The sequence below is a fragment of the Penicillium nucicola genome (assembly GCF_028828085.1).
Source record: "Penicillium nucicola strain IBT 29836 chromosome Unknown utg000001l, whole genome shotgun sequence".
In the NCBI taxonomy this organism is placed as follows: domain Eukaryota; kingdom Fungi; phylum Ascomycota; class Eurotiomycetes; order Eurotiales; family Aspergillaceae; genus Penicillium; species Penicillium nucicola.
The window spans coordinates 2,262,610-2,290,427 of record NW_026643125.1 but is presented as its reverse complement, the minus strand read 5'-3'; the positions used below and the strand labels follow the sequence as shown (position 1 = coordinate 2,290,427).

The 27,818-nt window shown below is 48.1% G+C and overlaps 11 protein-coding genes across 11 annotated transcripts; 4 read left to right on the top strand and 7 right to left on the bottom strand.

Moving 5' to 3' along the window:
* Window positions 1–956: 956 nt before the first annotated feature.
* On the bottom strand, window positions 957–2,845 carry N7511_000864 (uncharacterized protein; the record flags this gene model as incomplete). Its single annotated transcript, XM_057123289.1, has 3 exons — window positions 957–1,014; window positions 1,167–2,375; window positions 2,430–2,845. 3 exons carry the CDS (start codon window positions 2,843–2,845, stop codon window positions 957–959), a joined length of 1,683 nt encoding a protein of 560 aa, XP_056989022.1.
* A 2,445-nt stretch (window positions 2,846–5,290) lies between these two features.
* On the bottom strand, window positions 5,291–6,034 carry N7511_000863 (uncharacterized protein; the record flags this gene model as incomplete). Its single annotated transcript, XM_057123288.1, has 2 exons — window positions 5,291–5,547; window positions 5,617–6,034. The coding sequence occupies 2 exons, from the start codon at window positions 6,032–6,034 to the stop codon at window positions 5,291–5,293; spliced, it is 675 nt and encodes a 224-aa protein (XP_056989021.1).
* A 1,064-nt stretch (window positions 6,035–7,098) lies between these two features.
* N7511_000862 (uncharacterized protein) lies at window positions 7,099–7,464 on the top strand (the record flags this gene model as incomplete). Its single annotated transcript, XM_057123287.1, has 1 exon — window positions 7,099–7,464. The coding sequence occupies one exon, from the start codon at window positions 7,099–7,101 to the stop codon at window positions 7,462–7,464; it is 366 nt and encodes a 121-aa protein (XP_056989020.1).
* Window positions 7,465–8,341: 877 nt separating this feature from the next.
* Window positions 8,342–8,904, top strand: N7511_000861 (uncharacterized protein; the record flags this gene model as incomplete). The annotated part of the gene is made up of 2 exons (XM_057123286.1): window positions 8,342–8,458; window positions 8,503–8,904. The coding sequence occupies 2 exons, from the start codon at window positions 8,342–8,344 to the stop codon at window positions 8,902–8,904; spliced, it is 519 nt and encodes a 172-aa protein (XP_056989019.1).
* A 1,565-nt stretch (window positions 8,905–10,469) lies between these two features.
* Window positions 10,470–11,237, top strand: N7511_000860 (uncharacterized protein; the record flags this gene model as incomplete). Its single annotated transcript, XM_057123285.1, has 1 exon — window positions 10,470–11,237. The coding sequence occupies one exon, from the start codon at window positions 10,470–10,472 to the stop codon at window positions 11,235–11,237; it is 768 nt and encodes a 255-aa protein (XP_056989018.1).
* An 819-nt stretch (window positions 11,238–12,056) lies between these two features.
* On the bottom strand, window positions 12,057–12,551 carry N7511_000859 (uncharacterized protein; the record flags this gene model as incomplete). Its single annotated transcript, XM_057123284.1, has 1 exon — window positions 12,057–12,551. One exon carries the CDS (start codon window positions 12,549–12,551, stop codon window positions 12,057–12,059), a length of 495 nt encoding a protein of 164 aa, XP_056989017.1.
* Window positions 12,552–14,287: 1,736 nt separating this feature from the next.
* Window positions 14,288–16,665, top strand: N7511_000858 (uncharacterized protein; the record flags this gene model as incomplete). The annotated part of the gene is made up of 6 exons (XM_057123283.1): window positions 14,288–14,346; window positions 14,539–14,851; window positions 14,915–15,733; window positions 15,789–15,951; window positions 16,031–16,335; window positions 16,477–16,665. The coding sequence occupies 6 exons, from the start codon at window positions 14,288–14,290 to the stop codon at window positions 16,663–16,665; spliced, it is 1,848 nt and encodes a 615-aa protein (XP_056989016.1).
* Window positions 16,666–18,116: 1,451 nt separating this feature from the next.
* On the bottom strand, window positions 18,117–18,579 carry N7511_000857 (ribonuclease III domain-containing protein; the record flags this gene model as incomplete). The annotated part of the gene is made up of 2 exons (XM_057123282.1): window positions 18,117–18,349; window positions 18,387–18,579. 2 exons carry the CDS (start codon window positions 18,577–18,579, stop codon window positions 18,117–18,119), a joined length of 426 nt encoding a protein of 141 aa, XP_056989015.1.
* A 584-nt stretch (window positions 18,580–19,163) lies between these two features.
* On the bottom strand, window positions 19,164–20,837 carry N7511_000856 (uncharacterized protein; the record flags this gene model as incomplete). The annotated part of the gene is made up of 3 exons (XM_057123281.1): window positions 19,164–19,823; window positions 20,229–20,654; window positions 20,703–20,837. 3 exons carry the CDS (start codon window positions 20,835–20,837, stop codon window positions 19,164–19,166), a joined length of 1,221 nt encoding a protein of 406 aa, XP_056989014.1.
* Window positions 20,838–23,141: 2,304 nt separating this feature from the next.
* N7511_000855 (uncharacterized protein) lies at window positions 23,142–25,255 on the bottom strand (the record flags this gene model as incomplete). Its single annotated transcript, XM_057123280.1, has 4 exons — window positions 23,142–23,750; window positions 23,798–24,701; window positions 24,754–25,151; window positions 25,208–25,255. The coding sequence occupies 4 exons, from the start codon at window positions 25,253–25,255 to the stop codon at window positions 23,142–23,144; spliced, it is 1,959 nt and encodes a 652-aa protein (XP_056989013.1).
* A 1,248-nt stretch (window positions 25,256–26,503) lies between these two features.
* N7511_000854 (uncharacterized protein) lies at window positions 26,504–27,217 on the bottom strand (the record flags this gene model as incomplete). The annotated part of the gene is made up of 1 exon (XM_057123279.1): window positions 26,504–27,217. One exon carries the CDS (start codon window positions 27,215–27,217, stop codon window positions 26,504–26,506), a length of 714 nt encoding a protein of 237 aa, XP_056989012.1.
* Window positions 27,218–27,818: the final 601 nt, after the last annotated feature.

The window sequence follows — 27,818 nt, the reverse complement described above, 5'->3', positions numbered from 1 at the left end:
TTTCGGCATGGCAGCGGACGTCGATATATGAGTTGCCGGCGTAGATGAACTGCGGAGAAATTAGCAGGGATGTTATGTCCCAGCTTTGATACCCAAAGCATGGTTACATAGAAATACACACTTTCATGAAATGGATACTGTGCAACGTCCTCAGAGACCAGAAAGATTCAAGCCTCTGTCGGTGGTCAAAATATATTTTGCGTAATGCGTGGAAGAGTTGGCGATCGTCGGCGATGTGCGTGACAAATTCTTGGTGGAGTTTTACGGGTCGACCGTGGCGTTTTATGCAGGCGAGGAGGAGTAGTGAGCGGCTAGGCTTCGTTGATTGTTCAATGTAATGCAATACATCGCTTGTCTCAGAATTGGCGGGGTTGGTTACAGGCTGGTCGGCGATATCAACAGTTGTTAATGGAGATGTAGATTGTGTGCATTGGGTATTTGGTGTGTAGAGACAGGCCGCACGGGAGGGGCTCTGGCCATGCTCATTAGGCGTGATTGTTTTCATGGGAACGGTGGTTGCATCCAAGTAGTTCTGGAGATCTTGGAGTGCACCTGGTTCATGTTCAATGTAATCATCATATAGCCTCTTACCGTGTCGCTATGGACCGTTAGCAATTTGTTGAAATGGAAGATAGTTGAAACTCGCATTCGTCCACCTAAATCGCTTGTGATGCTTTGGTACTTTTCTCTCTCGCAGATAGAGACTGCGTAGAAGTTCCGCTGGATCCCAGGATATTCTCCCCCTGATTTTTCTTTTATCGACATTGCTTTCCACTCCCGCGCACTCCCACGTGAAATGAGTTGAACTTTCAAAATGAGGCTCAGTTTGACGACATGGTTGGCATAGCAACACTATTCGATGTTGTAGCAGGGGGTTTAAATATTGCAAGCCCAAGCTGGAAAAAAGCTTTCGAGGGTTCCATGATATTCTTGCTGCCCATAGCAAGTTGTTAAGATTAAAGCTCAAACCCAGGCAATCGATGGATCGAGAAAAGTGCCACGAGGTAGCTAGCTCTGTGAAATGAATATCGGTTATAGGCTCAGAAAAGAGCATTATCTCTCGAGCTGGTGACACAGCAGAATGTCGGGCAGAAATTAGATATGGCGAATCACTTTCCTCTCGAGGCCCGATGCTGAATAAAAGACTTTCTAGACTCCAGAAACACCTTATCATCCATTCCTTTGAATCGAAACTGAAATCTAAAATGATAGGTTTGACAGTCGGCATGAGGAAGTCCTTGAATTCCACCCGCAGCTTCTGGAAAGCAGCACTCTCTTCGATAAAGCTGCGGCCATGAGACACCAGCCTAGCAAATCGATCATCGATTCCAGGTTCCTCCCCATCATCCTCTTCGTCACTGCTGAAATCGTGAATATCTTGTGCATGGCGAAATGCGACCTCGACTCTCCCATGCATTTGTAGTGAGCTTTCAGGAAAGCCGTCGAGCCCAGAAGACTCCTGCCTAAATTTGGTGCCAATTTTCTCGGCGACTAGACTGACCCTTGATAAAATGAGGTTTGCGAGGTCAAGATCAACTGCCTCTTGTGCCTCGTCCTTCAAGTTTCTAGCAAAACGTTTCATGAGCCTTCGAAAGTTCCGGTCAAGGCGATCCGAAGCTATGTGTCGTTTCGATATTGCGTCTCTGAACAAGTAATCAATTTCTGCATCCTCCGAAAATATGCAGACAAGCTCGTCAACGGCTGTGCGTATCTCATCTGCAGTAAGCCGAGTATCGGTGGTGAAAGTGGTCGATGGCATTGTTGCCAACGAAAAAACAGACGGAGGTTTTGATATATTACACTGGCAGTCACCTGCTCCACGAATTGGATCAGAAGGGGTGGAAATGTTCCCTGCATCCGTGGCTTTTTCCGTTAACATCATGAGATCAGGGTTTGATTCTTCCACAAGCCAATGGCTCCTAGAACTTCCATCATTCTCCGCCGAGTCACCGTATAGTTCCTCGTTGGTAAATTTGAGGTATTCCAACTGCAATTTTTGGGACAAAGCTTCTACCTCCCGCCGCCGGCCTTGGTCAGAGTACCTAATGATTTCTTGCACTGTTTCGTCGGTCATCATCCCCAATGTTGAGACTGATGAGTTAATGAGGCTATCACGATGCCTTGTTTCCCGCTGACGCTGCTCAATTAGCCATGATAAACGTGCAGCTATCTTGAGGCATGCTTTGGAGCTAAGTCGTTCCTCTTTCACCGGCTGTAGATCTTCAACTTCGGAATGTAAGCTTTCCGTATCCTTAGCGACAATTGCCTCGAGTTTTTCATCGATGAGCTTTAAATGCGCCTTAAGGTCAATGGTGGTGTTCTCGATAAGTTCTTTGTAATCATCCAAGACGTTGGCTGTGACAGGAGACTTTCGACTAGACGATTGCATTAACACAGTAATACAAGTCCAACCAGCACAGGCGACTTACAGATTCACTCCGGCGAGAGCGATTTTGATAGTTGAATTGTAACCAGCTACCATGTCGCGGAACCCATGTATATCTTCGCCAATGTACCTTAGTTCTGCCCAGTCTTGGCCGCTCATTTCTCCGTCACAAATTTCAGTGGAATATTTCACGATTGATTCTTCGAACCCCCGGCAGGCGTTTCCACATCGCTGGAGGGGGATTTGAAGAGCAGTGAATTCTGCATTATCGTTGGTGTTGATTGCGTGGCTCAGGATTTCAAGAACTTGATTGAGATCCTCGAGTTCCTCTCTCAGTTTGCGTACAGGCTTTGATCGGGTTTTGTATCCATTGACCGTGTTAAGGAGAGCGACACTGCGCTTCAATGCAGAGTTTGTAAAAGTCAACAATTCGGCACCTCGATCTATCTGTTTTGCCATTAGAAGCTGCTTGGTTCTGTATGTATGGGCAGGTGCTAAGAGTGCTAGAGGTCGAATCTTCGCGACGGAAAGGCGGGTGTAAACGCTCTATTTATAATCTTATGCCTTATCCCAGGACGAAGCTTGTCCAATCAGAGGGAGGTAATAAGCGCCCGCTTGAAATGGGATAGGATGAGGGGGAAAGCATCAAGAGAAAAAGGTGTTCGTGCGACTAGGATGTAGATTTGGCCACTGCAAATAACCTCGCGCAATCGATACACTAGAGATTGTTATCGATAGAGACATCTACAGAATTAGCTCACTGTTGGGTCACTGTCTAGCGTCCCCAGAGCGCTGCTATACTGACATCCAATAAAGGCCACTGCAGAGACCCGCTGCTACAGCAAGCTGAGGATCCAATGAAATCAATCCTCACTGAACAGCGTCCGGCTTTACCGCCGGTCGCAACCCACGGTCACCTGTAGACCATCTCCGGACTGGTCTGGGCCTAGAATGATTGGACTAGAAGAGAAGTCGTACGAAGAACCAGTTCATATGACGTGTGGCCTTCTGTGTCGCCTGTGCTCTTCAGCCTAGCATATTTTGCCCGAACATCCCTGTAGAGACGCTTGAAAACCTGTTTGTGTCCGCCAACGGAATTACAAAGCTTCAGGTCTGATTTTTCGTCAAGGCAATCCCTACATGGGGAGTGAAGCAACCTTACTTACTAGTCTGTTTCGAGTCATCCCACATTGATCCTGACTCGCAGACTTCAGGTAAGCCACTTGATATGTGAGACAATTACCGTATCATAATCTTCACATATAGGAATGTTGAAAGTAGAATTAATCACGTGTAATCTCTTGATTCCAGCTCGCGGGCGGTATGTCACGTGTGTGTTGGCCATCATGGGTTAGGCGCTCAGAATGTTTTAGTAATTGCTTCGAGCTCGAGCACAATTACATCGTAAACCCCTTGGTAGTCTAGGCAATAGTGCTGTAGTATCTGTGTGGGGACAGAAAGGGTGTTCCGGATACAGGTGTACTTGGCATACAATTGATGCAACAAATATTTTGAGAGTGACACCAGGATGTATATATTGGTTACTGCAAGTTGAACTTTCAACCACGTACCCCGTGAACTCGGCTGTCCACGATTGAGCCGGGCCCTTCGCGCTCAATAAGTCTTTTATAGATGCTATAATACCAATAACTGCACTTTGACACGTAGAAACGCGTTTATGCACGGTTATCACTGTGTTGCGATATGCGTATAGTGATATTTCCCAAAACGGGGGTTCAACTCCAGACCCACTCAACAGCATCCATTGGTCCAGAGCCTAGCGCTCGGAGAATAACACGAACACGCGACTCCAATAACAGTCAAGCAGCCTCGTCGCGTAGCGGTATCCCTAGCCACATGTCTCCCTCTGAAAAACAAACAATTCATACCTCTGAATTACAACAATCTGCTTCCATGCAAAGTCGGCAGCTCTCCTCCTGGGTTTGATGGTCCTGCAAAACCTGCATAGCCTTAGTAATCCCACTTGTGACACGAACCAGCTCGTCTTCGAAGCGAGTCGCTCGCGATGAACTATGATCCAGCTCGTCCTGAAGCCGACAAACTTTTGCGTGTAATGTGCGATTCTCGTAGAGGGACTCTTGGAGTCGGATGTTGGTATGGTCGAGCTCGTTCTTCATTTTCAGATTGGCGCAATCCAGCTCGCGAATCTTTGCCGTGAAAGAGCCGCTATCCTCCTCTTCACCACGGACTGGCCCCGACTATTTTCAAATTCAGCATCGCGTTGGCCTCAGACAACTATAGGGATCGCGTAGCTCACCTCTTCTCTTGGGATGTTGTCCCTTTCTAGCTGGGCAATCTGCAGCGTCTGCGGGGTAACTGCCTCAAGGGACCGGCCTAGTTCTTCGCAAATGGATCTGTACAGGCCGACATTTCCACTGCCCAGATTTGACTGCAACAGGCTCTTCTTGGATTCCGTCACCGACCAAGCGTATCCATCCCCAGCCGATGGCTGTAGACGGACTTGGCTGGGAGCGACGACTAGGCCAAGTCGGTCATCTGACAATTAGTTTCGCCCAACAGGCGGAGGATCATCACATACATATATGGGCTGCCAGTGCCTCACGGCACTGTTGTCTGAGAAAGGCGCGCTTCTCATTGCTCGTGAGAACCATGACTGATCCGTCAAACAAGGCTCAAACCCTTGATATATATTCAGCTCAGGCGTGAGCGGTTGTGTCTCGTGACGACTTATCGGTCAATCGTAAACATCCCAGCGGAGCCAATCGGTCAGTGATGACCACAGTTGACCGGTGGAAATTGTCAGCTGGCCATGAAGTTTGGGCAGCGTTGACTCAACCACGACGATTGTATTCGCATCAAATGACCATCTGAAGAATTGTCTCGTTCGACCATGCCCTCATCTTTTGCAGTCCACCCTCTCGGCTAATGTGTCCAATTTCGCTTCTGCCGCTTGTTAGACGAGTTGGTCAGCCCTTCCATCCAAACAACGGGTAATGCGGCCACATCATTCGGATTCTCTCCCGCAGGAAGGACTGGCTTGAGGAAGCCCGTAGATGGCTGATACTGTGTTCTCAGCGACCATAGGAAAGTATTGTGACGAACAATCCAAGTGAGTGAACTCCACCATTTACTGCCTTGGCCTATGAGCCGCTGAGCGTAGCCACAAGGAGCGTGTCCACCTGGACAGATGACTAGACAAACGGGAGTAAGATGCTTGGATTGGGCTCACAGAATGGCTGACAACTTACCTCGGTTTCCATGTACAAGCTCTGAGCGCAAGTCCATGCACTTTTCCTCGTGAAGAACCACGTGATATGTCACTTGTCGGCCATAATTTCGAGATAGTTCTATCTTGTTGTCTTCCCAGGTAGCGACCAACGTTCTCGGTATAGACTGCTTCAGAACAACTCTCTGTGGCATCAACCGAAGCATGTGCTTGACGTACCATACCGTTTTAATTTTGCTGCGGGAAGAGACAGGCGCGATCGAGAAGACCGCCGTTGATAACGAACTCAGGACATTCTCAAAGATATGATCGCAAAAGACCACAGCGTCCTGTGCTGCCACATCGCAGGAATCTCTGCACGAAGATTGCCGGTGCAACAACTTGCGGTTGATGCTCAATGTATTCAGTTCTAAATCGAAAAAGGAATCGACATCGCTCATGTTGCTTTGTACAAGGCGTATCGTCAGGTGCTTTGTGTGTTTGAACATAGCTATACATGCGCGCACAGCTCTCAGTATCGCCCCTGCGAACGTCGATTATGGGGCGCATACTTTCGCATTCTTGAACAGCTCGATCTGCTCTTCTTCTATCGTTCTGATTACTGAGATTGGGCGTAGGAATCCAAAATAGCATCCTTCCTATCTCACGTGAGTGTGGCCGAGAATCATTGAATCCACCTCACCAGTTCTGATACAACTCCCAAAATGCAGCAGGTTGGTCTCATTTTTGTACATGATTCGGCGTTAGAGTGAGTGTGACACTCATCTGGCGCTCCAAACACCGAGCATCTTTGTTGGTTTGGATCTCTGCATTTCGCGTTGGAGTTACTCGCTCGCTTCTTTCTTCAGCTCGCCCTCGCAAGCAGAGTCACTGGCTTATAGGTTCATCAGTACAGAGAAAGCAAAGGAGTCGGAACATAGAGGACGTACCATGGATATCCGAGTTGGGGAGTGGCTGGGGTTTTTATAGACGGATCTTCCCAGTGATGGCTATGTGTTCTAGCCCATATATGAGATCCAGCGGTCTTCCAGCTTCTGGTTTGAACCCACCCCTCACTTTAAAAAAGCTAATTATTAACCGGTCATGTCTCATTTTTGACCGAGCGATTGAACTAAGCGTTTTATGATGTGTCTCGCTCGTTGTGTCTGGCACCGTCATTTCCAACCATCAGATAATCCCGCCCGACTCAGAGTAACCTATAGACTCGACTGTCAATTCGATGGCGTAGAAACCACAGTTGTCGCACTAATTCCCCTATGACCATGACACTATGGGAGCGAACTCGGAAGAGCGTACAATCAACTTTCTGACATTGCTCAAATCTGAGCTGTGCTACCGAAGTTTCATCTTGCAAGCTATTAAGTGAGGAACGACGATTTGGGGGTATGTATTTACTGCAACAAGTGAGTGTGACAAGGAACACTTTCCAGTAAACGTATGGCTATGACGACGATAAATAGCATCGGCAGCCCCAGTCGAAACGTTAGAGATCTCATCTGCAACTATGCCTGTCATCTCTCGTCAGCCAACGCGCTACTCGGTGGACGAGCCCGACGCTAAGCCCCTACTTTGTCGCAGTCCTAGCAAGCGATCGCGGAAGCCCAAGGGTGCCAATAGTCTGACTGAATCAGCATTGCAGCGAGACCAGCCTACACTTCGACTGCAGTTTCAGCAGCGATGCTTGAAGCCGGAGACGTGGTGGACATCTCTTACCGCCTTTGGTACCCATGGTGATATCTCGCACATGCTGGAACACGAGAAAGCCATTGCAACGGAGGAAACCCGACAGGAATGGATGCGACGTCTGCGGCCCATGCCTCACCGTCTAAGCCCTCCAGTAAAGCAAGGAAAACAACACAAAAGGAGCTAGATAGTTTCTGCGGGTCACAAAATGCTCTGAAAGGTCGAGCCCTCAATCAATAAAGAAATATCTGATTCAGAGTACACATTGGACATACATTTTCCCTGTATGGTATAACTGTAGATGCGCTCGAAGTCAGTTTTGTCGCTTTACTGTATCTCTTTGATAATTCAGTTCATCCTGTAGGGTCAGTCATCAAATGGACTATTGAATGAATGCCGAAAGTGTTCTCTTTAGTTGGTGTTAAAATACTACAGTATCTATCACTACATAGAGTTAGGAGAGTTTTATCATTCCTGATCGACTTTAGTGCCGCTTAGGGAAGGCTATTCACTCAACAGAGAACGACGGTAGGATTTTGATTGGTATATCATAGACGTAAATACACTAGCTTCGCACATTCCTCCCAGCACATCTGAGACAGAGTGGAAGTGTTCGCTCATGACTTTATTATGTCTGCTTGCTTGCATTGATATGACTCTCAAATGAGTAATTGGGAAATGCTTTAGGACAATCCTATGCTACGTGGAGTAACATTGCCCGCTTGGGCCGATGAACCGTAGACCGTAATGGTCACTGCTCTATATGGTCGTACACAACACTGCAGCCTCACTTTGATGCGGCTCGCTCAGATATCCCACACCAAGCCTTGGCGGCAGGGCCAGAAAAAGTTGCTGGATAGATTGAGCATGGAGTGAACGTTGAACGCTAGTTGGAAGTAGCTTGGAAATTAGCTGAGGGGGCTGAGGAAAACGAGGAAGCTGAGGACTGCGAACTTCGTACCACAGTGAAATTTGTCTAATGATGCCCCACCATCTACTGCGGACTGAACCAAGTTACAGTATAAAGGAACACTGGGCCCATGACAGAGGAAACAGTATCAGCCATGGACAGTCCCAGCAAAACGCCAGAAATGAGTGATACACAAAGAGAGGCACCGCTGTACACACAGCCAAGTTCAACCGACCAGACTTTGCTTGCTGGTGTTGATACCCCGCTGCCGGTAAGAATAAGATATGAACCGAACGGGCCACGCTGACTAGCCAGACCCCAAACCACTCCATAGAGAAGCAGACATTGACTGTAGAGCCCTTCCGACCCATACTTGATGTCTTGAAGCAGATCGAAGAGGAAGATTCTGAGCTTGCATGTCGGGCTGCACGTCTCGTGGCGTACGTTCGGTGTTTGTGGGATTCTTGTGTATCCAAACATACAGATGTTCAGCAGCTCGAAGAAGAAAATGAAAAGCTGCGGACCGGGAATATTCAGCTATGCAACGATGGAAACCAGTTGAAGCAATGCCAGGATGAGCAAGTGGCTCGCCTGCATGCTATTGATGATGCGTTGGATGAAGTTCGGGGAAGGCTTATCGGCGTGCTCAAAGTTTGGAACGAACGGTCTGTTGGCGACTTGGCCATTTTGCCGGAGGATGAGTTTCCCCGATGTTAGTCGTTACCGCTGTGAAGGGCAATCAAATGTACAATGGTAGAAATCCAGCCCGACAATCAAACCTACTGTGTCCTACACTAGGCGATTTACCACAATTGTTGAACAAGTTGATGGTTCAGCGACTGAACTTCCAGCATTTTGCACAATGTAATATGAAATGATCATCCAGGTGGTCAGAACGCATAATTGTAGCTGTCAAAGTCAGCCAAGAGTGATATTTCCTCGTACGCAGCCAAACTTACCTCTAGAGATAGCAACCAGCAGTTCCGGACAACCCCGAAGATCGCGACGAGAAGAAGCACCGCTGCCAACCCGGTCGTGCAAAGCAAAGCACAATGTAATTGTAATCGAGTCTGGGAATGGGTCGTTGTATACCCGTGCAGCCACCATAAGAGAGAAGCCAAGCTCAAATAGTCCACAAAGTGAAGAAAGAGCACAACACCTTGGAGTGGGGGGTAAACATAAGTACCAACGACCGTAGATATAATCTTGACCGAAGACGAGAAAACGTAATATACCGAGTAACAGATTCGCAATTGAGATGGTGTACTGATGAGGCTTTGCAGCAGGATGCTCATTCGGAGAGACTGTCTTGGTGGTCAATGTCGGAACCGAAAAATTGCCTTATACTCTAGCACCTACCACAGGTAAGAATGCAAACATGCTAGCTATCCCTAGTACTAACTCTCTTGGTGGATCATTGGTTCCAGCCCAGCTCAGTCCCATATAAGCTGTCAATAAGAGATCTTTCGGTACAGACACTGCAAGTTCCAGAGCCAGATTGGAAGAGCTTCCCCACAGTGCTCGACGAGACAATTCAAATCGGACGAGGCTGACAATGAGCAGTGCGGTAGCCAGGGCAGTATGCACCGTAGGCGAAACCTGCATGGCTGGCTGGCTTATTGGTAATGTCCGAGTACGAGGGTATTGAATTGAACTTATACTGAGGATGACCTGTAACTGGATTAATTATGATGTAATTTGCAAAGCCTGATATCATGCATAGAAGTCTAAAGATACTGTTCTAATCTGTAACTGTCGTCTTCAAACCACCGAGCCGTCTGTGAGCCGAATGGACGCCCCTAGGAGCAAAACGGGTGTTCCCAGGAGCCCAGGATCTCCCGGGAACACCTAATGGAACCCTGGGAACCAGCTTTCCACTCCCAGGTCCCGAGTACCTTCTAGAATCACCAAAATTTAGAAAAGGATTGGCTCAAAATCTACTCAACAAGCCCTGGCTCCTAGGAGCATGAATGGTTCCTCCAGGAGTGAACCGCTTACCGCGGGCTCATTCAAACTTTGTCAGATTCCTTATAAAGGTGCTTGCGTCCCCACTACCTCATACAGCAGGAATTAAAACCCGTTTCATTCAATCTTTCCTATTAAATCATCATCACGATCACTTCTTGGTAAGATCTCCCTGATTCCTTAGAAGTGAAGGTATACTGATTCTTGTCAACCTTCAGCTCACTGCATCTGCACCATCTATCCCAATGTCTCAGATTCAAAGAGGAACCCCATTGTTTTTTCGTCACGATGGCTATTATGAGATTGCATGCACTATAATGAACCAACTGACGGCCTCTGATGTTGGCGCCCTTTTGGCTTCACTTCGTATTACACCCACCCAACGTATCAAAGAAAAGTTCTTACAGCCACTGCGAGACTTTGACCATACCATGCGACAGTTTGAGCCTTGGTTCCACGACAAAAGTCAGGTTCTCATCATCGGCCCAGACACCGTTCGATTGAATACCCGAATCTTCAAGGCAGAGGAATACTACAAGGAGAAGCGTCCACATCAAGCTCAGCTAGAGGTGTGCATTTTTGCAATTCCCCACAGATTTGAAAAAAGCGCTGAGAAGATCAAACGCCTCAGTGACTGTTATGTTGCTTCCTCTGAATTCTCCGTGAGGGAGCGTGCAGCAGCGCTGATTACCGGAGAAAAGCTTCTTGAAACTTGGTTGATCAGACAGATAAAGAGCACAAAGGCCCGACCAAGCAAAGTATCCGGAGAGTGCCTAGATGTCAAAGTTTTCAATCTTTTTGTCGCGTCCACAGATCATGATCTTTATGCAGCGCATCTCATCAGGCTTGAATTTGCGGGCATGAGCTTTGGCATGGCGTGGAACATCAAGGATTCAATGTCGAAAGATAGCTGTTGGAAGGCAAGACACGGAATTCCATACATTGAGGCTACCATCTCTGGCGATATAAAGGTAGCCGTGGAAGACCGTTCCCGTCGTCCTAAACCGAAAAGCCTGGTATTTAACTCTGAGTACCCGGATTGGGATCCGGAGACGACAGTTTCTATTCCTATAGGTTCGGTATGAATTCTTACGCTTTGTCACAACAAATGCGTTTTTTTGTTGGCCAATTTGTGTGTAACGAGAATTGTAAACGGCGGACCTGTGAATCGCCTTTTCAAGTTAGCTTTGCCTTTTCGAGTTTAGCTCCTCAATACGCCGTCACTTTAACGCCGCCCGCATAAAAGACTCGTCTTCGCTGCTCCTGGCTTTTCTATTAATCTGCCTCTCTATCTTGCACTCAACCCCCCCCCCCCCCATCCCCCGGGGGCCCTTTTTTCTTGTGGCCCCACCGACTACCGCACATTTTCTTTCAGACCGACGCACTGTCCCTTTCACTTTTACCAGAGATGCCGCTTGATCCGACATCCAGCTTGCGATGCCTGTCACCCTGAAGCGTAACCATTAGGATAATACAGCATCCCGTTCTTTGTGTCGATGATCCTACTCCTTCCCTAGGAAATTCCAGCTGGCATGATGGCCTAGCAGGTTTTGAGGAATTAACTATGTTGCTGGCTCTATCTACCGTGCTAGTCTTTTCGAGCCCCAGAGAGAAGACGGCTTAGCATAAGAGTACTTTAACTTGCGCTGTTTCATAAATTCATTTTCTATTTACAAGTTCTATACTGTCTCGTTTAACTTGTATCATGACGAAATCGTTTCTACGGCGGTATGTATTCTGGATTCAAAGCAGGATTAATACACAGCAACTTTGGCAGAGTCACGTTTGGTACTGTAAGTGAAACACATGATTACCATGGAACGTGAGTGATAGCGAGTGGCCGTAGTACAATCGGAATATTGAACTAAACATGCCTCCAGAATTCCTCCACTATGTAACCGATTTCACTTACGTGCTTGAAGTTTTTTTGATTTGACCGAACGACGTAGCGGCTTAGAACTCTGCATGGCCTGCTTCTTCTTGTGCCCAGCACTCTTCATGCCAGCCTCTCTCTTGGACAGTGGAAGTTTGTTAAAATCGGTAATAGGATCTTCGAACTGAATCAGCTTTCCCATGCTTTGAATATTCTCGAAGCACCTACTTTCAAGCAAGGAAGGAGCCATCTGCTCAAGCACTTCGCGTTCGACCCAGAGGCCAATGTGCAGATCAACCTCATTATCCCCATCCACACTCGGTTTGACATCTGAAACCCGCCAAACATCTAATGTCTGACTGCTATTTGTGTTCCAGGTGACTTTGATTCCGCATATCAACCATTCGTCCAGCATGCTATCAACTTCAATAGATCGAGGCAGGCTCCATCCATTGAATACCCATGGCAAACGCTCTCCGACTTTGGTCTTGTTCGCTGTTGCAATTCCTTCAACAAAATACATCATTGTAGTTTTAACGTTCTTGTAGCACTGGATACAAGATATCATCCTCAGGGGAGCCACAATATCCTGTTTTTCATTAGTCGCTTTGCTCCAAAAAACGAATTTGCGTACCATGGTAATAGTATATTGAATTAGTCCCTTATCATCTGGACATTTGAATTATCAAAAACAAGAAATCCAGAGTGCTCATATAGGTCAAAGTCGGAGTCTCAAAGAGTTGGTAAATCAATGATCTGCTTATGTAAAAAATGGCATCCTGGGAGCGATACTAGTTCTTAGAAATTATGGGTAGAAGGATATTCATACCCACAGGGCAGCCAATGGCTAAGCAATTAGGAGAGATTGGGTAGACGCTCAACCACAACCCATGTCCTCGTAGACGCTATGTATCTATCTCTCCTAGGTGACAGAAACAAAGTGCCGACGCCCATTTTCCAAATTGGTCTTCTTTTCAAACAACCAAGTTCTCGGCAACTGCAACTCCATTACGAATAGCTACTTTTGTACCTTTAGTTAGCAGTCTTTCAGGGATAGACCAACTATGAATGGAATAGCGTCATGCAAAATAGAGTTCCAGAATGAATTGAAGAGAGTAATTGGAGGTGAAACTGACTTCGAGCGCGTCTGTACTGTAAATGCCTGATGACTCAAAGTGTAGTGGACACGTTGCGCACCCACTATTAACCTTTCTGGGACCTGAGAAAAGCTCATAGAAACTTCCTACTGGGCCCTGGAAGCAAAAACCACGATCCCAGGAGCCAGTGCCCTCCCATCCAAGGCAGCTGATGTCATACGAAATATTACCGGGCTGTACTATGAACGTCGGCAAGCTGTGTCATCACAAAACAATTAAATAGAGGCCATGACCGCAGAGAATTGAGTCTGTCACGCCCACCACTTAATTACTGGAAGTGATAAGCTGTACATTCAACTAGAAATGACCGAAATGCCTCCACAGAGAAGACCAGTAGTGTTTCAGAACCCCTTTCCAATCTCGAACTTTCATCAAGGTAAGTTGCCAGAATCAAAGAAAATGACAGCTCTAGCTAATATCAGTTTAGACAGTCAACATCCAACCCAAAGAGTTGAGGGCATCATTATGAGCATATATGCCGAAATGTCGAGAATACAGAATGAGCACAAAGAAGCAGTTCTGGTGCTACGGGCTCTCACATCTGAAAACGCCAGTTTGGAGGAGCAGAATCAGTCTTTGCTGGAGCATATCAAGATACTCGAGCAAAAGAATTGCGCCCAAGAACTCCAGAACAACAAGTTGAGGTCCAATTTGGCAAAGAAAAGGCTGCAATACTCGGACCCGACTGATAAATCACAACCTTCTCATTCTACTTCAATCAGGTCAGGTTGACCGGATTTTCTTTTTGTACCACACTCTGCGGTATTTCGAAACGACAACTTTGAAATTGATTGTCCGCGAGAGGAAAGAATAATGGCGTTGTCATGGATTGTCACCGAACAAGATATCCGGAGAGATGGTGCTCAATTTTGTACGTTACATGCAAATATCGGTTTGCTGCGGGATGATTTTGACAAGGGATTGCGCGGAAAGCCAAGCGTATCATAGTTTGCCCGCCAGGAACTTGTTGCAAGAAACCGCAACCCTCTGATTACGCATGGCCACGAACCCAAAGTCATAGTCAGAAGAACAATAGACATCATTCAATTAACAGGCATCTCTATAAGAGCAAATGATCGCTCTCTCTAGGCTGACAGCCAAAAGAATGGCCCCGATCGGGTCCAAGTGGTATCACTGGATTGCTGAGACTTCTCTTCCCAACTTGTATGCCATTTCAGCGGCCATAATTATAGCAATCTGCTTGATCTATTGGCTAGCACGAGATGTGTGGTCCTGGGCGTGGACAGGACGCCATGTATTTCGTCGTCGCCATTTCCGTTCCAAGGTACTAGTTCCCTGGAGACGTTTTGCCTTCGTCCACCTGCTAAGGTACATGCGCTGGCTGGACATCTCCAGCTACCGGCAAGCGCTAGCCCTGGCTGTCATGCTAGCGGGAAACATTGTTGGCCTCCGGCTTCGAGCCCATTCTTGGGTGGAAGTACAGAAAAGGGCGGGCTCTATGGCGGTCATCAACCTTGTGCCTTTGTGCACCGGTATCAGCTTTGGTCTTCCAGCGGATCTGCTCCACGTGGATCGCCAGATGCTCGCGTGGTTCCATCGCTGGGCTGGCCGCATTTGTGCAATCCACTCTCTATTACACTGTTCGCTGCTCGTTACGATTGCCAGAACGATGAACTTGGCAAGCTCACAACACGTCGTTCCACTCGTTGTAAGTCACAGATATCTCGGAATCCAATGCGTATTGCGCAGGTTAACATCGCATCAAATATAGGCCGGTTGTGCTCTCGTTCTCGTGGTACCGGTGACCTGTGCGGCGGTCCAACGACGACATCTGCAATTTGCGCTGAAATCTCACTACCTGCTTGCAGCAACGGGGATTGGCGCGCTGATATACCATCTCGTGGAGCGGCAGTCACTATATCGATGGTACCTGGTGGGCGCCACTTGCCTCTGGTTTTTCATCAGCGCTGTGGTCTGCATCATAGCCCTATGGGATCAGAAGCCTTGGAGATCTTCTAGCAACGAGGTAGTCATGAACTCGGTGAGCCATTTCCTCTGGCTGGAAATAGACCTTCCTCTCAGCCGAGCGATCCGCCCTGGTCAGTGCGTGCAGCTTTGGATGCCACAGGCCGGCTTTCGCGCTTTCTTCCAGCTTCCTCGATTCTATGTTGCTTTCTGGGAAGATGGGCCAACTCAGCGGATGGTCCGCATGGTAGCCGATCCCGAACCTGGGCTTACGCGAAGATTTTATCATGACGCCCTGACATCCCCGGCCAGGCAGCCAGTTCTTATACTCGGACCTTACGGACACCCTTTTGATTTCTACCGGTACGGTACAATCATCTTTGTGGTGGAGGACATTGGCTTTTTCCGAGCACTGTCATACATTGAGATGTTGGTGGAGGCCAGCCGCAAGCGCGAAGTGATGGTGCGCAAGCTGGAGGTTCTTTGGAAGCGCCAGGTTGGCAAAGATGGTATGTTTACCTGGGCCAAGGAGCCACATTTGCTGATTGAAGGTTTGCTAGAAAACCCACAGTGGGTAAACAAGTGGATGCAAGACCTTTTCAACCGCGACTGGAGAGCGTTCAAGGTGAGTCATCTATTATTGTTACCCGTCCTGGCGATGCGACCTAAACATGCTTCAGATTTTGCGATTCAGCATCTACTGCCAACGTGCTCAATCAAGTTCCGAGGAAACACTCTCCTACGAGCACAACGCAATGCTTTGCTACTTTTATGGCTCCATCAAGATTGAGGACGAAGTTGCACGGCATCTTGACAACCGATGCGGAGCTATGGCCGTGGCGGGTAGGTGTCCCCAGTTCGACGTGCACCATCGCGTGCTAAAAGAAGGAAAAACACGCTACCATACTGACAGTCTATACAGTATGTGCAGGCCCGCCGATACGTGAGGCTGTGATGAAGACTGTTCGACCACATACTGGAAGAGATCTTCGGCTGATCATTTTCGATCCCGATATGAGTCCGGCGTCGGATAGCGGAGAGCCTGGTAGCGTCGAAACTGCAGTTGCTAGCCAGGCTTCACCACAAGAAGCCTTAGAAGCAGAGGAGGATAAGGTTGTTCCCCAAGTACGACCATTTCCAGCGGACAACCGAAAGCTACAGTATTCATCTCCCATAGAAAATAATACGCAAACCGGAAAGGTCAAAATGGACAACCATTCGAAATGGGTACAAAATAAACTGGCACAGGGATATAGATAGTCTACAATCACAGCCACCAAAATTAAACTTCTCTCGGCGTCATTCTGCTCCCTGATAGCATAGTTGCAACACCTTAATTAGAGCTGCTTAAGCATACTAAGCATCCAGTCCGGTTCGTCTGCCTCGATTGACACGGTATCAGCAAAATTGTCGGCTTTGCAGCGCGCTGGCAACCATGTCTTCTGCCGGGAGTTCATGTATCACCGGGAGGGTGCCATGGGAGACTTGGACCCTGGCCTTCTTCGCCGCACAGCCGGTTCGCCTTCGCGAGCAGATCCCTTCTCCAGGGGAAGTTGAAGGATATATTGAGTGATTGATATGATAGGAGGATGACCGCCGACCATGGCAAAGCTGGCAGCGAAGTGTGCCGAGCTCGGGTAGGCTGGTGTTTCCATTTGGTTTTGTAGATCTAGCACAGCCCACAGGAACTGGACTGCTTTCGTTTCGGGAATATTTCGAGGAGCATAGGGATCTCTTGCGTCTGTTACTCAGGAAGTTATTAGTACATGGGATGCATAAATCATGAACTCCTCATGCTCATACTTTGCAACCACCCACAATTTGGTGCCAATAAACCAATTCATAATTATATGCGCAGAGAGATGAGTTGAAGGCTATCAGGAAAAGGTGATCCTGAAGTAGCACGGATTATGAAATATACGAGAGAAAATAGAGCGAGTTAGATAATAGCCCATGGAAAGGGTTTTCAAGTCAAGCGATACCGTTCATCGCACGCAAATCATATTGCATCTGTGGAACATAGCAAAACGCTCAAGGTGGCTACCCGTAAACTTGTCTTCTCACTTGAACGTGAGTAAAGGAAAAATGTCTTCACAACGTGCAAACGGCACCGTTCAACTCTGCTTGCTTGTTCCCGACCGGTTGAAAACCCGGTCGAACCGCATTTTGAGGCCCAAACGCGTCCAACACGTAGGAAATCTCATACTTCCTGGCCCTCCGCTTCTTGGCTCAAGGCCTTGGTGCAAGTGCAAAAAGCTGATACTGTTATTTCTGGAGTGAGATCCCCTGTTCAAACCGATCGAATGCGAGTATGACGTCATTATCTTTGTGATATAAATTGGGCAGTCCCCTAGCCCGGTCGTTCGCAGTATCCTCGTTTGTTGACCATGAAATCTATAATACTAGCAGCAAAGCTCACTTTCGCTATAGCCTCCGCCGTAGCGACTATGCAATACTCTGAAATTGGCATTCAGCCGGCCACCAACGTAGTAGATTCAATGTTCATTCTGCTGCTTCGCTGACGGACTTTAGATGCTTTCTGCTCCACTTCAGCTCATTGCCTGGAAACTACCTAACTGTACCGGAGATATTGGTGTTACGCAGTTCACTGATTCGGTCCTGGCACGAAACATCTCGAACGGGTACATTTCTCGCAGTTTCCAACTTAATCGTACATTGATAGAGCAGGAACAGCTGGATATATCCGTGACTAATAACTTCACCTCGTGGTACTCCCAAAAAGACCAGTTGAGTTACAACAGTTCGTCTTGCAGCAACTTCTGGCAAACCTATTACGCCATGAATGGAACTACCGCATGTCATAACACGCCCCCTTTTACCTGTCACCGGTTGTGGAACAACCCAGGACTGCCTACTGCATAAATGAAGAAGAAGAAAAAACCATGGTAGCAATTTCTGCACTTGTTGCCTGTCGATCCGAAGAGACTCTTGACCCGGAAATCTCGAAAGTCACGGAACATCAAAGCGACGTGGGACGTTCAACAGTATCATTTGTCGATAGCAAACTTGTCTTTCACACAATCCACTGCATGCATGCTCATTCCCGAATCAATCCACACAGCGCCAAGAATGGCTTCCACCGTCGTTGCACGAGTGCCCCGTGTGATGTGGCCTTTTTGTGCCGGATGCCCGTTTATAAAGTCGTCTATCTCAGACGCCTCACCTTTGCAGCTCAGGTTTTTGTTACAGGCATTAGACTGCAACATATCGTTTCCGCTTTCTGCGTCTAGTTAGAAGTAGTGATACAATTGGTGGACCACATCGCAACGTGCCGATAGTATCTTCGCTATTGTACCATTCATCCAAGAGCGAAGTGGACAGAACGGAATCACCAAGAAGTGCCAGTCGCTTGCTGCCTTGCAGGGGACGGGTTCCAGCTGGATGCACAGCCTCTTCCAATAGCTCAGTGGTATTGAAGTGATAGCCAAGTCGATCTTGAAGCTCTTCCATTTTGAGTAGAACTGATATTCGACGTAGGATTCTTGATGGATAGCTCAAGCCGCGATCAAATATCGTACTACTTATGTATCTCAGCGTGGCTTAACTGCGCTCCTCAAGGACCTGTCAAGTGTTTATAAGAGAAAAGACAGATGAAAGACAGACTAATCATTGACTGAAGACAACTTCCGTTCACGGATGAGCCGAAAATCACCAACTTTGAATCAGAGACCAGGAGACCAAGAACATGGATGAAGGCTTCTCTATTGACCGGATCCGAGCATGCCAAGGTGCATGAGATGTTGTCACAGAGGAGTGTACACCTGTACCCCGCCAGCCGATGACCAAATCTTGATAGTCGGTGAAGAATGCCAGCCCATACTAGTACGGTGACATAGACAACCGTGGTGAAAAAAGGAACTCTGTTGGATTGACAAAGAGGAAACAAAAAAATGGCTGAAGTCCTCCAGGATCACACGTGAGAGGTTGAAAGTGACGGGCAGAGCTTGGATTGGTGCTGAAGGATCTTGACGCAAATATTGAACACCAAAACCTGATATCACGCCTATGACAAGCAATCACGAGATCAAAAGCATTCAGAGTTCCCAGCTTCCCACTATGTTCTGCACAAAGACCTGTGGATCAAGAAGTGGCTTAGAAATGGAGGGGTGAATGCGAGACAACGGAACCGAACTCGAGATGGTAGCATTGAACTCCACCCTGGGCCATATAGCTAATTGAAACAATGATCGTCCAGCGCTTTTCATACTTTGCGCGGTAGAACTCTGCGAGAGGATGCCATTTACTTGATCACGTATCCTCCGTAAGTTGCTCAGCATTGACTCGACTCGTGGAAGGAAGAACGGATACTCCTCAACAGCCTCTTCAGTCTCAGTGTTGAGCTTACTGAGCCGGATTTCTATCCAGTCTACCCGCTCCAAAAGCAAGAATGCGGATACATAAAGGAAAATATCATCGCCGCAGGTGTCTGGCGATAATGGATCTGGCCCCATCCAGCTGAAGGCGGAGAAGTGTTCGTAGCTGGGATAGAAAACATATTCGATGACAGAAGTTTTCTCGGCCCCATGTTGAGCAGGCTCCGGCCATCTGTCGAGCGATGAGTCTGAAGAGACGGTGCTGCGACTTTCTGCAAGGCAAGGTGGCGGTGTCGGCATATTGGGGAATTCTCTCCAGATTGACTCCAGATCAAGATCCAAATCGTAGTCTAGAAAGAGCATCAGCGCCGACGTGGAGTACTGAAGAAATATAACTAACCAATTTGATTAAGCTGCTTCATTGTTGTCATGATCACGTTGACGGAGAAAGTGAATGGAGGTAGGACTTAGGGGTTTCATTGGGTCTATATAAATATCAGAATGGCAAGTTTTTCTAGGCTAGAGCAGCTCATCGGACAGATGAAGTTAAGAAAGCTAGAGAGGCCCTCAGGCTTTGGCCATGTCCAAGAAAAGTCTATGCTACCCATTGATGTGTTCTCCTGATGAAAATGCAAATTGTTTGGTTCAATTTCTGTTGGAGATGTGGATTGGTGGTGAGGTGTCGGGAAGGCCCGCTCCACTCATGCCCCACCCGTTGAACTTTCTACCGGTCGGTCCTGCCGGCATGGTTTAACATAAGAACCACACCGGTCACACCGGTCACACCGTGCTCTTTGCCCTTATGTCTCGAGTCTTGGTCGAAAGAAGCGAGCACATCTCTTCTGTTTCGGCCAAACCCCATTGCATCCCACTTACCTGAAACGACTGTCTCTCACTATTATGCAATGTTCCAAGAACGCCCTGTTGTACAGAGAAGAAGGCCTGACGACGATCCCACAGCAGCAGTACTTGGTGATTGCAGCACTGCTGGAGCCTTTCTTTCTCCGCCACCAGCCATTCCTGTGAGCTTTGCAGGAAGCGACGTTCCTCTTCCAGGCGTATTTTGCTGGCCGACTTGATCGTGTAGCAGTCCCACAGACACAGATAGAGGTCCAACAGCTCGACAGCGGACGATGATAAGAAAGAGGTATCGTGCTGCAGGATCTGTGTCATATGACTGGTCAGTGAGCAGGCTGCGTTGATCGGAGTGGTCTATGTTATTATTAATGCTGTCCACAACAAGACAACGTAGAATCTGACCTTTGTCTCGCCCGGTGACGCTCGCTTCGAAGAGTCTATCGCTTGTTCGGAGCACTCTTGCACGCCAACTGGGTTGTCCATCTGATCGGAAGATTCACGCTTCCTTTTATTCACTCGTCCTGCAGAAGGGTCCATTGAACTGTCGATACTCTGAACCTTGTCGAAACTCAGATGATGGAGATAGGATTAACGACGTAAGTCTCTTAGGCACCTGGTCTCTTTTATATCGAGAGCTGAACGGACAGAGTATAGTAAACTATCTTCTAGGGTTAACCGATTGTAATCAAGAACAGGTGGGCCACAATAACACTAACCACGCCGCATTTTATTGTCCTCATTAACCAGTCGACTCAACTAGAGGATGAATTGCTATGGGTGAATATCCTTGTACTGTCGGTCAATTACGCCCGGTAACGCAAATATGACTGGGACCGGCAAAAGACGCGGGTGGTAGAAAACGGGTACATTCCCTTCAACCCACTCAATTCCACGGACGAAACAAAGTGGCTCAGAAAACTCCAATCAAAATAGTGGGAAAGCGTCGGTACTGCTATTCTTATAATCACTTTTCCCCATTCCGCTGCCAGGGATTTAGCGTTAATACTTTAGTGAGCAGGCCGCATCTAGGTGAGGGCCGCAGTATTATGCCATCTATTTTATGCTGCCATATAATTTATTGGCGGTCAAGTTTTCTTATCAGCAGCCGTTTAATAGAATGCTACTCGATGTGTGCATTTGGTTTGGTGAATATTTTGTCCACGCGAAAAGCCTAAGCGTAGGGCCCAGGAAGGGGTTAGTCAGTTTGTGTTGGTTTCGCCCATTTTGAGAATGACTGCATGTGGATTGGACGAATCGGTTGGACAGGCTTGGGCAATGCTAAGGTACATTTAAAGAGCTCATATATCATTTCACGCCTACATCCTCGGAATATACATCCTCGGAACCTACAAATGGCATTCCATGTAATCTGTCAAACAGCAATCGCAAATTTGATAGGCCGATACTATCGTTAGGTCACGATAAAGAAAAGCTTATTTATCAGCAGGTTAGCACATAGGGAAGAGCTCGAGTGTACCTACGTCACTGGAAAAATCACCGTATTACGTCAGGACCCTGACTAAATATTCAGCCTACGGTATCACCTGATATTTAATTTTCCAAAACATCCATGAACTGGCTAGCTGTCTGCAAATACCTTGTTCTCTAAACCAATACTGAAAACATAACAATGTCCAACACTTCATCCACAAACATTCAACGCATCATTCGTAAGATTTCGGAGTACGTTCGCCTCCAGAGTTGCAAAGCTATACTAAACAACGCAGATCTCGTGAGAGGGGCGATTACACCGATTTCAAAATTATTTGTGACGGAGTCAATCTTGACGTTCATAAGATCATACTATGTTCTCAGTCTCCCGTTTTTCGAGCTGCTTGCAACGGGAATTTCAAAGCAAGTTCTCCCTGACGTCAGCTTCTTCCCCATTGATACCTAACCTGCCTTTAAACACAGGAATCAGCAGAATCTACTTATCAGATGACAGATGAATCGATACACGTTGTCAGAAAAATGGTGGACTTTCTATACACTGGTGATTATACAGAGTCTATCGGTGATAGCCCGACAGATGAGTCAACAACACTGCAGCTTCTGTCCTTATCGGCTCTTCAGTTACATGCAAGAGTATTCGCTATGGGCGATAAATACTGTATCCCGGAGCTTTGCGACGCAGCCGCAGAAAAATATCTCATCAGGGTCCTAGGTCACTTTGACCCCTTTGAATACCTTGATTCGATACCTGATGTCTTCTTTTCGCCATTGAGTCATAATGACGGACTTCAAAAGCTCGCCGTTCGTTTTTCGAGAGAAAGTCTTCGTACTCATTTAAAAGAGAAACCTGTCCGCGCAAAGTACGATTCAATCGCTACCCGAGTGCCAAATTTTATGAAGAAAATGCTGGACTCATATTTTGACATCCCCTTAATAGGAGATTGTGGGAATTGTGGCCGTGAAAAAACGATGTTGATTTTACAAGCGAAGTGCCAGAGCTGTGGGCGAGGAAAAGAATTCGATGGAGACCGGTATCGACCAAGAAAGTGATGGATTCTACGATGCAGAATGAAGCGTTGAGTTTATAAACTGCAGCCTTTCGATACGCGTTCTGCATTGTTTGTATCGCTTGATTCTTTGCAAACTACTGGTGCAGGCAATATGGCCCATCAAACCATAGTACTAAACTACTGCCGCAAAGGCCCCTAAAGGGTACGGCGTCATACAGAGCTAAGCTGGACTGGAGACATGTTCTTAAAGAGCAAACAAATCAAATTAAGTTTGACCACTATAATGACCAAAGACAACTGGTTTCTCTGACGAAGTTCATCATCCGACGAGTTGCGCCGCATAGCAGTCTGCCCCAAATAAGAAAGACACAATGCAGACCTACAGCTCGTAGGGTGACTCCATCAGCCCGCCTCCTGGGCACGCGGAGAGTAAACGAGCTCCGTCCACCACAGCACCGTCCCAAATGGAAGGGTCCTTCATAGTTGCCACATGAAAAGGCAGCCGCATCGTGTCGTCGCATGCAAGGCCAGCACGACCCTTGCCATCACACTCGCATGAAGAACAGTTACGGCGTATCAAAAACTGCTGGTCCCTGTATCGATCACCGTGGGAAAAGTCTCCAAACGCGAGGACCTGCAGAGCCGGCAGTCCGTCGGGGCCAAATGCCCAGTCGGCAAATGACACAAAATCCTCGGCCTCTGCAATCGCTGCAGAAGACGCAAGGACTGCCTCCTGCGGGTCTAGATACTCGAGTTGTGACCTGTCAAAGTACTCATCAAAACTGAGATCGCAGTTGTCATCAATGGGGGCATTCCAGTTCATGGAACCCGGCCACGAACGAGGACGCCGAGAATATTCTTTGCACATCTCATGTAGAAAGGTGGTAATTTCTCGTGGGATGTCTCGGTGGATTCGTTCGAGGCCGCTGAACCGCAGATGTAAGATCTGAAGCTGGGATTGCTTCGCCATAGGTTGAAGGCACCGCCGCTATTTCTGTTAGTATGCACACGTCAAGTGGACCGAGGAAGACTTACAGCCACAGATGGACTAGCGCACAGCGCCAGAGCAGACAGCTGGCCAAGGTCTACGATGGCAGACAGGTTTGTGATCCATGCGGGCGACACATCCCGATCATCCTCAAACAAGCCATCAGCGTCGATGGGAGCGAGTTGGCGCTCATGATAGACAAGGCTTTTCAACGTAGACTGGTGGTGTCGGATTGCGTCCTGGATGTCGGATTTTGATGCCGGGAAGTTGGATAACTTCAGATGCAGATGTTGCAGCCCACGGAACGAACACAAGAATCGCACAATCGCAGAGAGGCCACGTCCCTCGCCCGATTCGTGGAGCAGGTAATCAAAAGAGAATTCCAAATGCGTCAGCTGGAGCGGCTTTTGCGACCGAGACAATAGTTGTACGAGACGCAGCTGATTCGGACAGTCCCGCAGCGTGAGCGCTCGCAGGGACCAGAATATCTCATGATGCTCCGATGAGATATCCGGAGGCAGGGTCACCTTTGACAGTGACAGCGTGGACAGAGCGGGAAGCGTGGCCAAATTCCCAATCCCCAGATCCTCGTTCCGTGCGCGGCCGGTCCCGATACCACTGACCTCGAGCTCCGATTTTTGAAGCCCAAGACTTTCCCAGCACAGAGAACGGGCGAACGCAGATGGCACAAATCCAATGCACAGATGATCCAGGTGGCACCAGTTCTGACGGATGCACTGTCGCAGCAAAGCAACCTCGGACGGATGTTGGAGTCCTTCCCATGCAAACATCGTCAGACAGGAAAATCTAGACACGCCTTCCAAATGGTGCACAGTTTCAGGACAGGTCCCGTCAGTGACGAGTGAGAGGCGAGTGAGGCGCTGCTGGTACCGACTGAGATAGCCTTCCTGGTCGAGAACTCCTACCGGAACACATGTCCCTAGTCGCCATCTATTGCTCGTCAATCGCAGGTCTCGACGGATGGGTGCCGGTCTATACGGACTCAAATGTACTCAGTCGATTCGGCTTCAAGTGGGTGAATAGCAGCTGCAACTGATCCCTCACGTCGTCGAGAAATTGCCCATGTGCCGTCGCCTCGTCCGAGGAACCCAGTGTAGTCGGTGAATTTGGCAGCCCGGCCGCACGGAATATATTGTAGTATGCACATCGATTAAACCGGACTAGGTGAAAAGGGGCCTTGATCTGTAGGTGCCGCGCATGCTGGAGATAGTCCGCGGCCCGTGAAGGACCAAAGTTGCGAAAGAAGGGGTCAACATCCAACACATTCAGCGCCCACTCACTAGCTGCACGGAATGAAATAATACGGTAGATCCGAGGGACCAAAACCGCATACAGTCTGGACGAGGCTCGGCTGAGAATACGCAGGGTGGTGGTTGGCAGCTGGGGGAGGGGGGGGTCAATACTTAGATCAAAACATCAAACACATTGGCACTTACCCAATCTGCGATCAGCATGAGAATCTCACTTGGCAAGGTCTCCAGCATTGTACTCTGCTCACTTCACTCCAACTGTCCAGGACAGCGAGAGGTTTATAGCCACGCATATATCTGAGCATCCAGCCATGTTGCCCAGACATGCGCAGAATACCTTTCAAACCCGAGGGTCATGCATGCATCACGTTGGATGACAACCTATTCCATCCGGTTTCCGACAAACAGGCTGACCGCCAGGACCGTAACCGCTCTTGAATCGCAGGTTGTCATATCTTCTGAAGCGCACTGCCCGGCTGACAGATGCACCTGAAGAGCGGCAACCCACGGAATGATCACGACGGTGGCCATGGTATCTCCACCGAAGTAGCAATCAGAACATAATCAAATCGGTCAACCAAGTGGTCACTGTTCGTTACAGACAAGAAGAACGTTCAGAGGTGCAGCACTGATGAGATGTCGGGGCACGGTTCATGTGGGCACGGACCAGGTCGCGGTTGACGGTCAGTCGCGGTCGACGGTCAATCATGGTCGAAACGGTCGAAACGGTCGATCACGGTTGAAACAGTCAGTCGCGGTCGACAGTCAATCACGATCGAAACAGTCAATCACGGTCGAAACGGTCAGTCATGGTCGAAGTGGAAATTAACTGTAACTTCATCCAAGGGCACGCATTGAGCCAAGGGCCATTCCCTACAAAATAGGAAAAATGCTGCCGCCGAGTGACTAAGTCCTGGCGGGCAGTCTTTGCCTGTCAGTTTCATCGGAGCGTTACACAGACTGAAAGTAGAAGTGGAACATGGTCTTTTGTGTTGAAGAAAGCAATTTGAGCACTGAGCGTTCACCACGATTGAGATTGCACAAGCTTGTCACTACGACAAAGCACTGGGAGCTAGGAGCCCCTCACATCTATCGCCGTTGAATAGGAATAGATTATCATCACGGCAAGGGAGAAGAAAATCATACTTATAGCAAAACTACAAAAGCGGTACGAATATATAAAATAACTGCTTGATTCAGAAAATGCAACAGTATGTGTGTTCGAGATATATACAAAACGCAACGGATCCTTGGTACACAAGATCTCCGCTATCACAGTACATTGCAATCCAATAGAACGGGTTAACCGTTTCAGATTCCAGTAACAGGAATGTAGTCTATTTATACCGACAAGGAAAGGAGCCCAAGGTAACGAGCGATATAAGAGGCGCAGTAGCCATGATCAACTATTTCGCTCCACTTCGCTCTAGTGTAGAGGATCACCCAACGTTGTACAGCGTCACGATTTTGCTAGAATCCACCTCATACTTGACCTTGAAGCACTGCGGGTAAGAGGTATCTCGAATATGAAACCGCGTTGTAAGCCAGGACGATATGCATCACATAGAGACTGGGCCGCCAGCCATTCACCAGACCAAGCCTCTCCAAGGGACGCAGCAGATAGAACGTAGTGCCAAGTATATTCCCGAGGGCGAGTCGGCTGAACTGTACCGCCAATGCAGGCGGGCTTTGGAACGTCCCAGTCAGGGCATAAATGGCTGGTATTAGCGAAAGCAAGCCCAGTGAAATGCAGCTGTACGGAAACCGGTTCCGCGCTGCCCTGCCACTGGAATCGTAGACCACAAAGTCCACCAGAATCCCGACAGCAACGACGGTAATGGCAGATAGGTATCCAAGCCGGAGAGAGGGCTCATTCCGGAATAGCACCACCGCGGCAGGAAGGGTGGATGTCCAGATTAGAACTAAAATGGCACCAAACTCCAGATGTTGCCACTCTGCCGCATCATTGCCCCGGAAAGCATCTAGAAAGCGATAGAAGAGGCTGGACAAGCACCAGATGATGACCCCTGCGCAAAACGCCAACACAGACAACGAGTCCAGAATTCGGTCTGGCGATGAGGGAAAATAGAAGAGCAGGAAGTGAATCACAAAAAGGTAAAAGTACAATAGCCCAAAGACATTGATTATGGTGAGGATGGCGAAGTCGCGCAGGGACTGCGCTTTGGGGTCTGCCATTAGGTTGTGGATCGTGTAATTCTTGGGTGATGGCGTGGGAAAGCTGGGGTTTTAAGCTGAGCAGCATGGATGAAGCAGGTGCTTCAATCCGGACGGGTTGTCCGATCCTACCTCACGCAACCGAGAAAAGGATACCAGAAAGGAGAAAGAAAGACATCACGCAACGTTTTACAAATAGCATTCACCATCGTAAGGAAAGGTCCAAGAGGGTGGTTAAGAGAGGGTGGTCAAGAGAGGGTGGTCAAGAGAGGGTGGTTAAGAGAGGGTGGTTAAGAGAGGGTGGTTAAGAGAGGGTGGTTAAGAGAGGGTGGTTAAGAGAGGGTGGTTAAGAGAGGGTGGTTAAGAGAGGGTGGTTAAGAGAGGGTGGTTAAGAGAGGGTGGTTAAGAGAGGGTGGTTAAGAGAGGGTGGTTAAGAGAGGGTGGTTAAGAGAGGGTGGTTAAGAGAGGGTGGTTGTTGGTTTATTAAGTGATGCTTCAATGGTCATATTATTGAGGGGAGTTGATTGTATGTTGTATTGAGTGTATTGTCTAAGATACAAGTGAAATGTTGAGGTAGATAAATGTACGTGATCCCAGCCTTTTATTCTCTCAGCGACCGGGA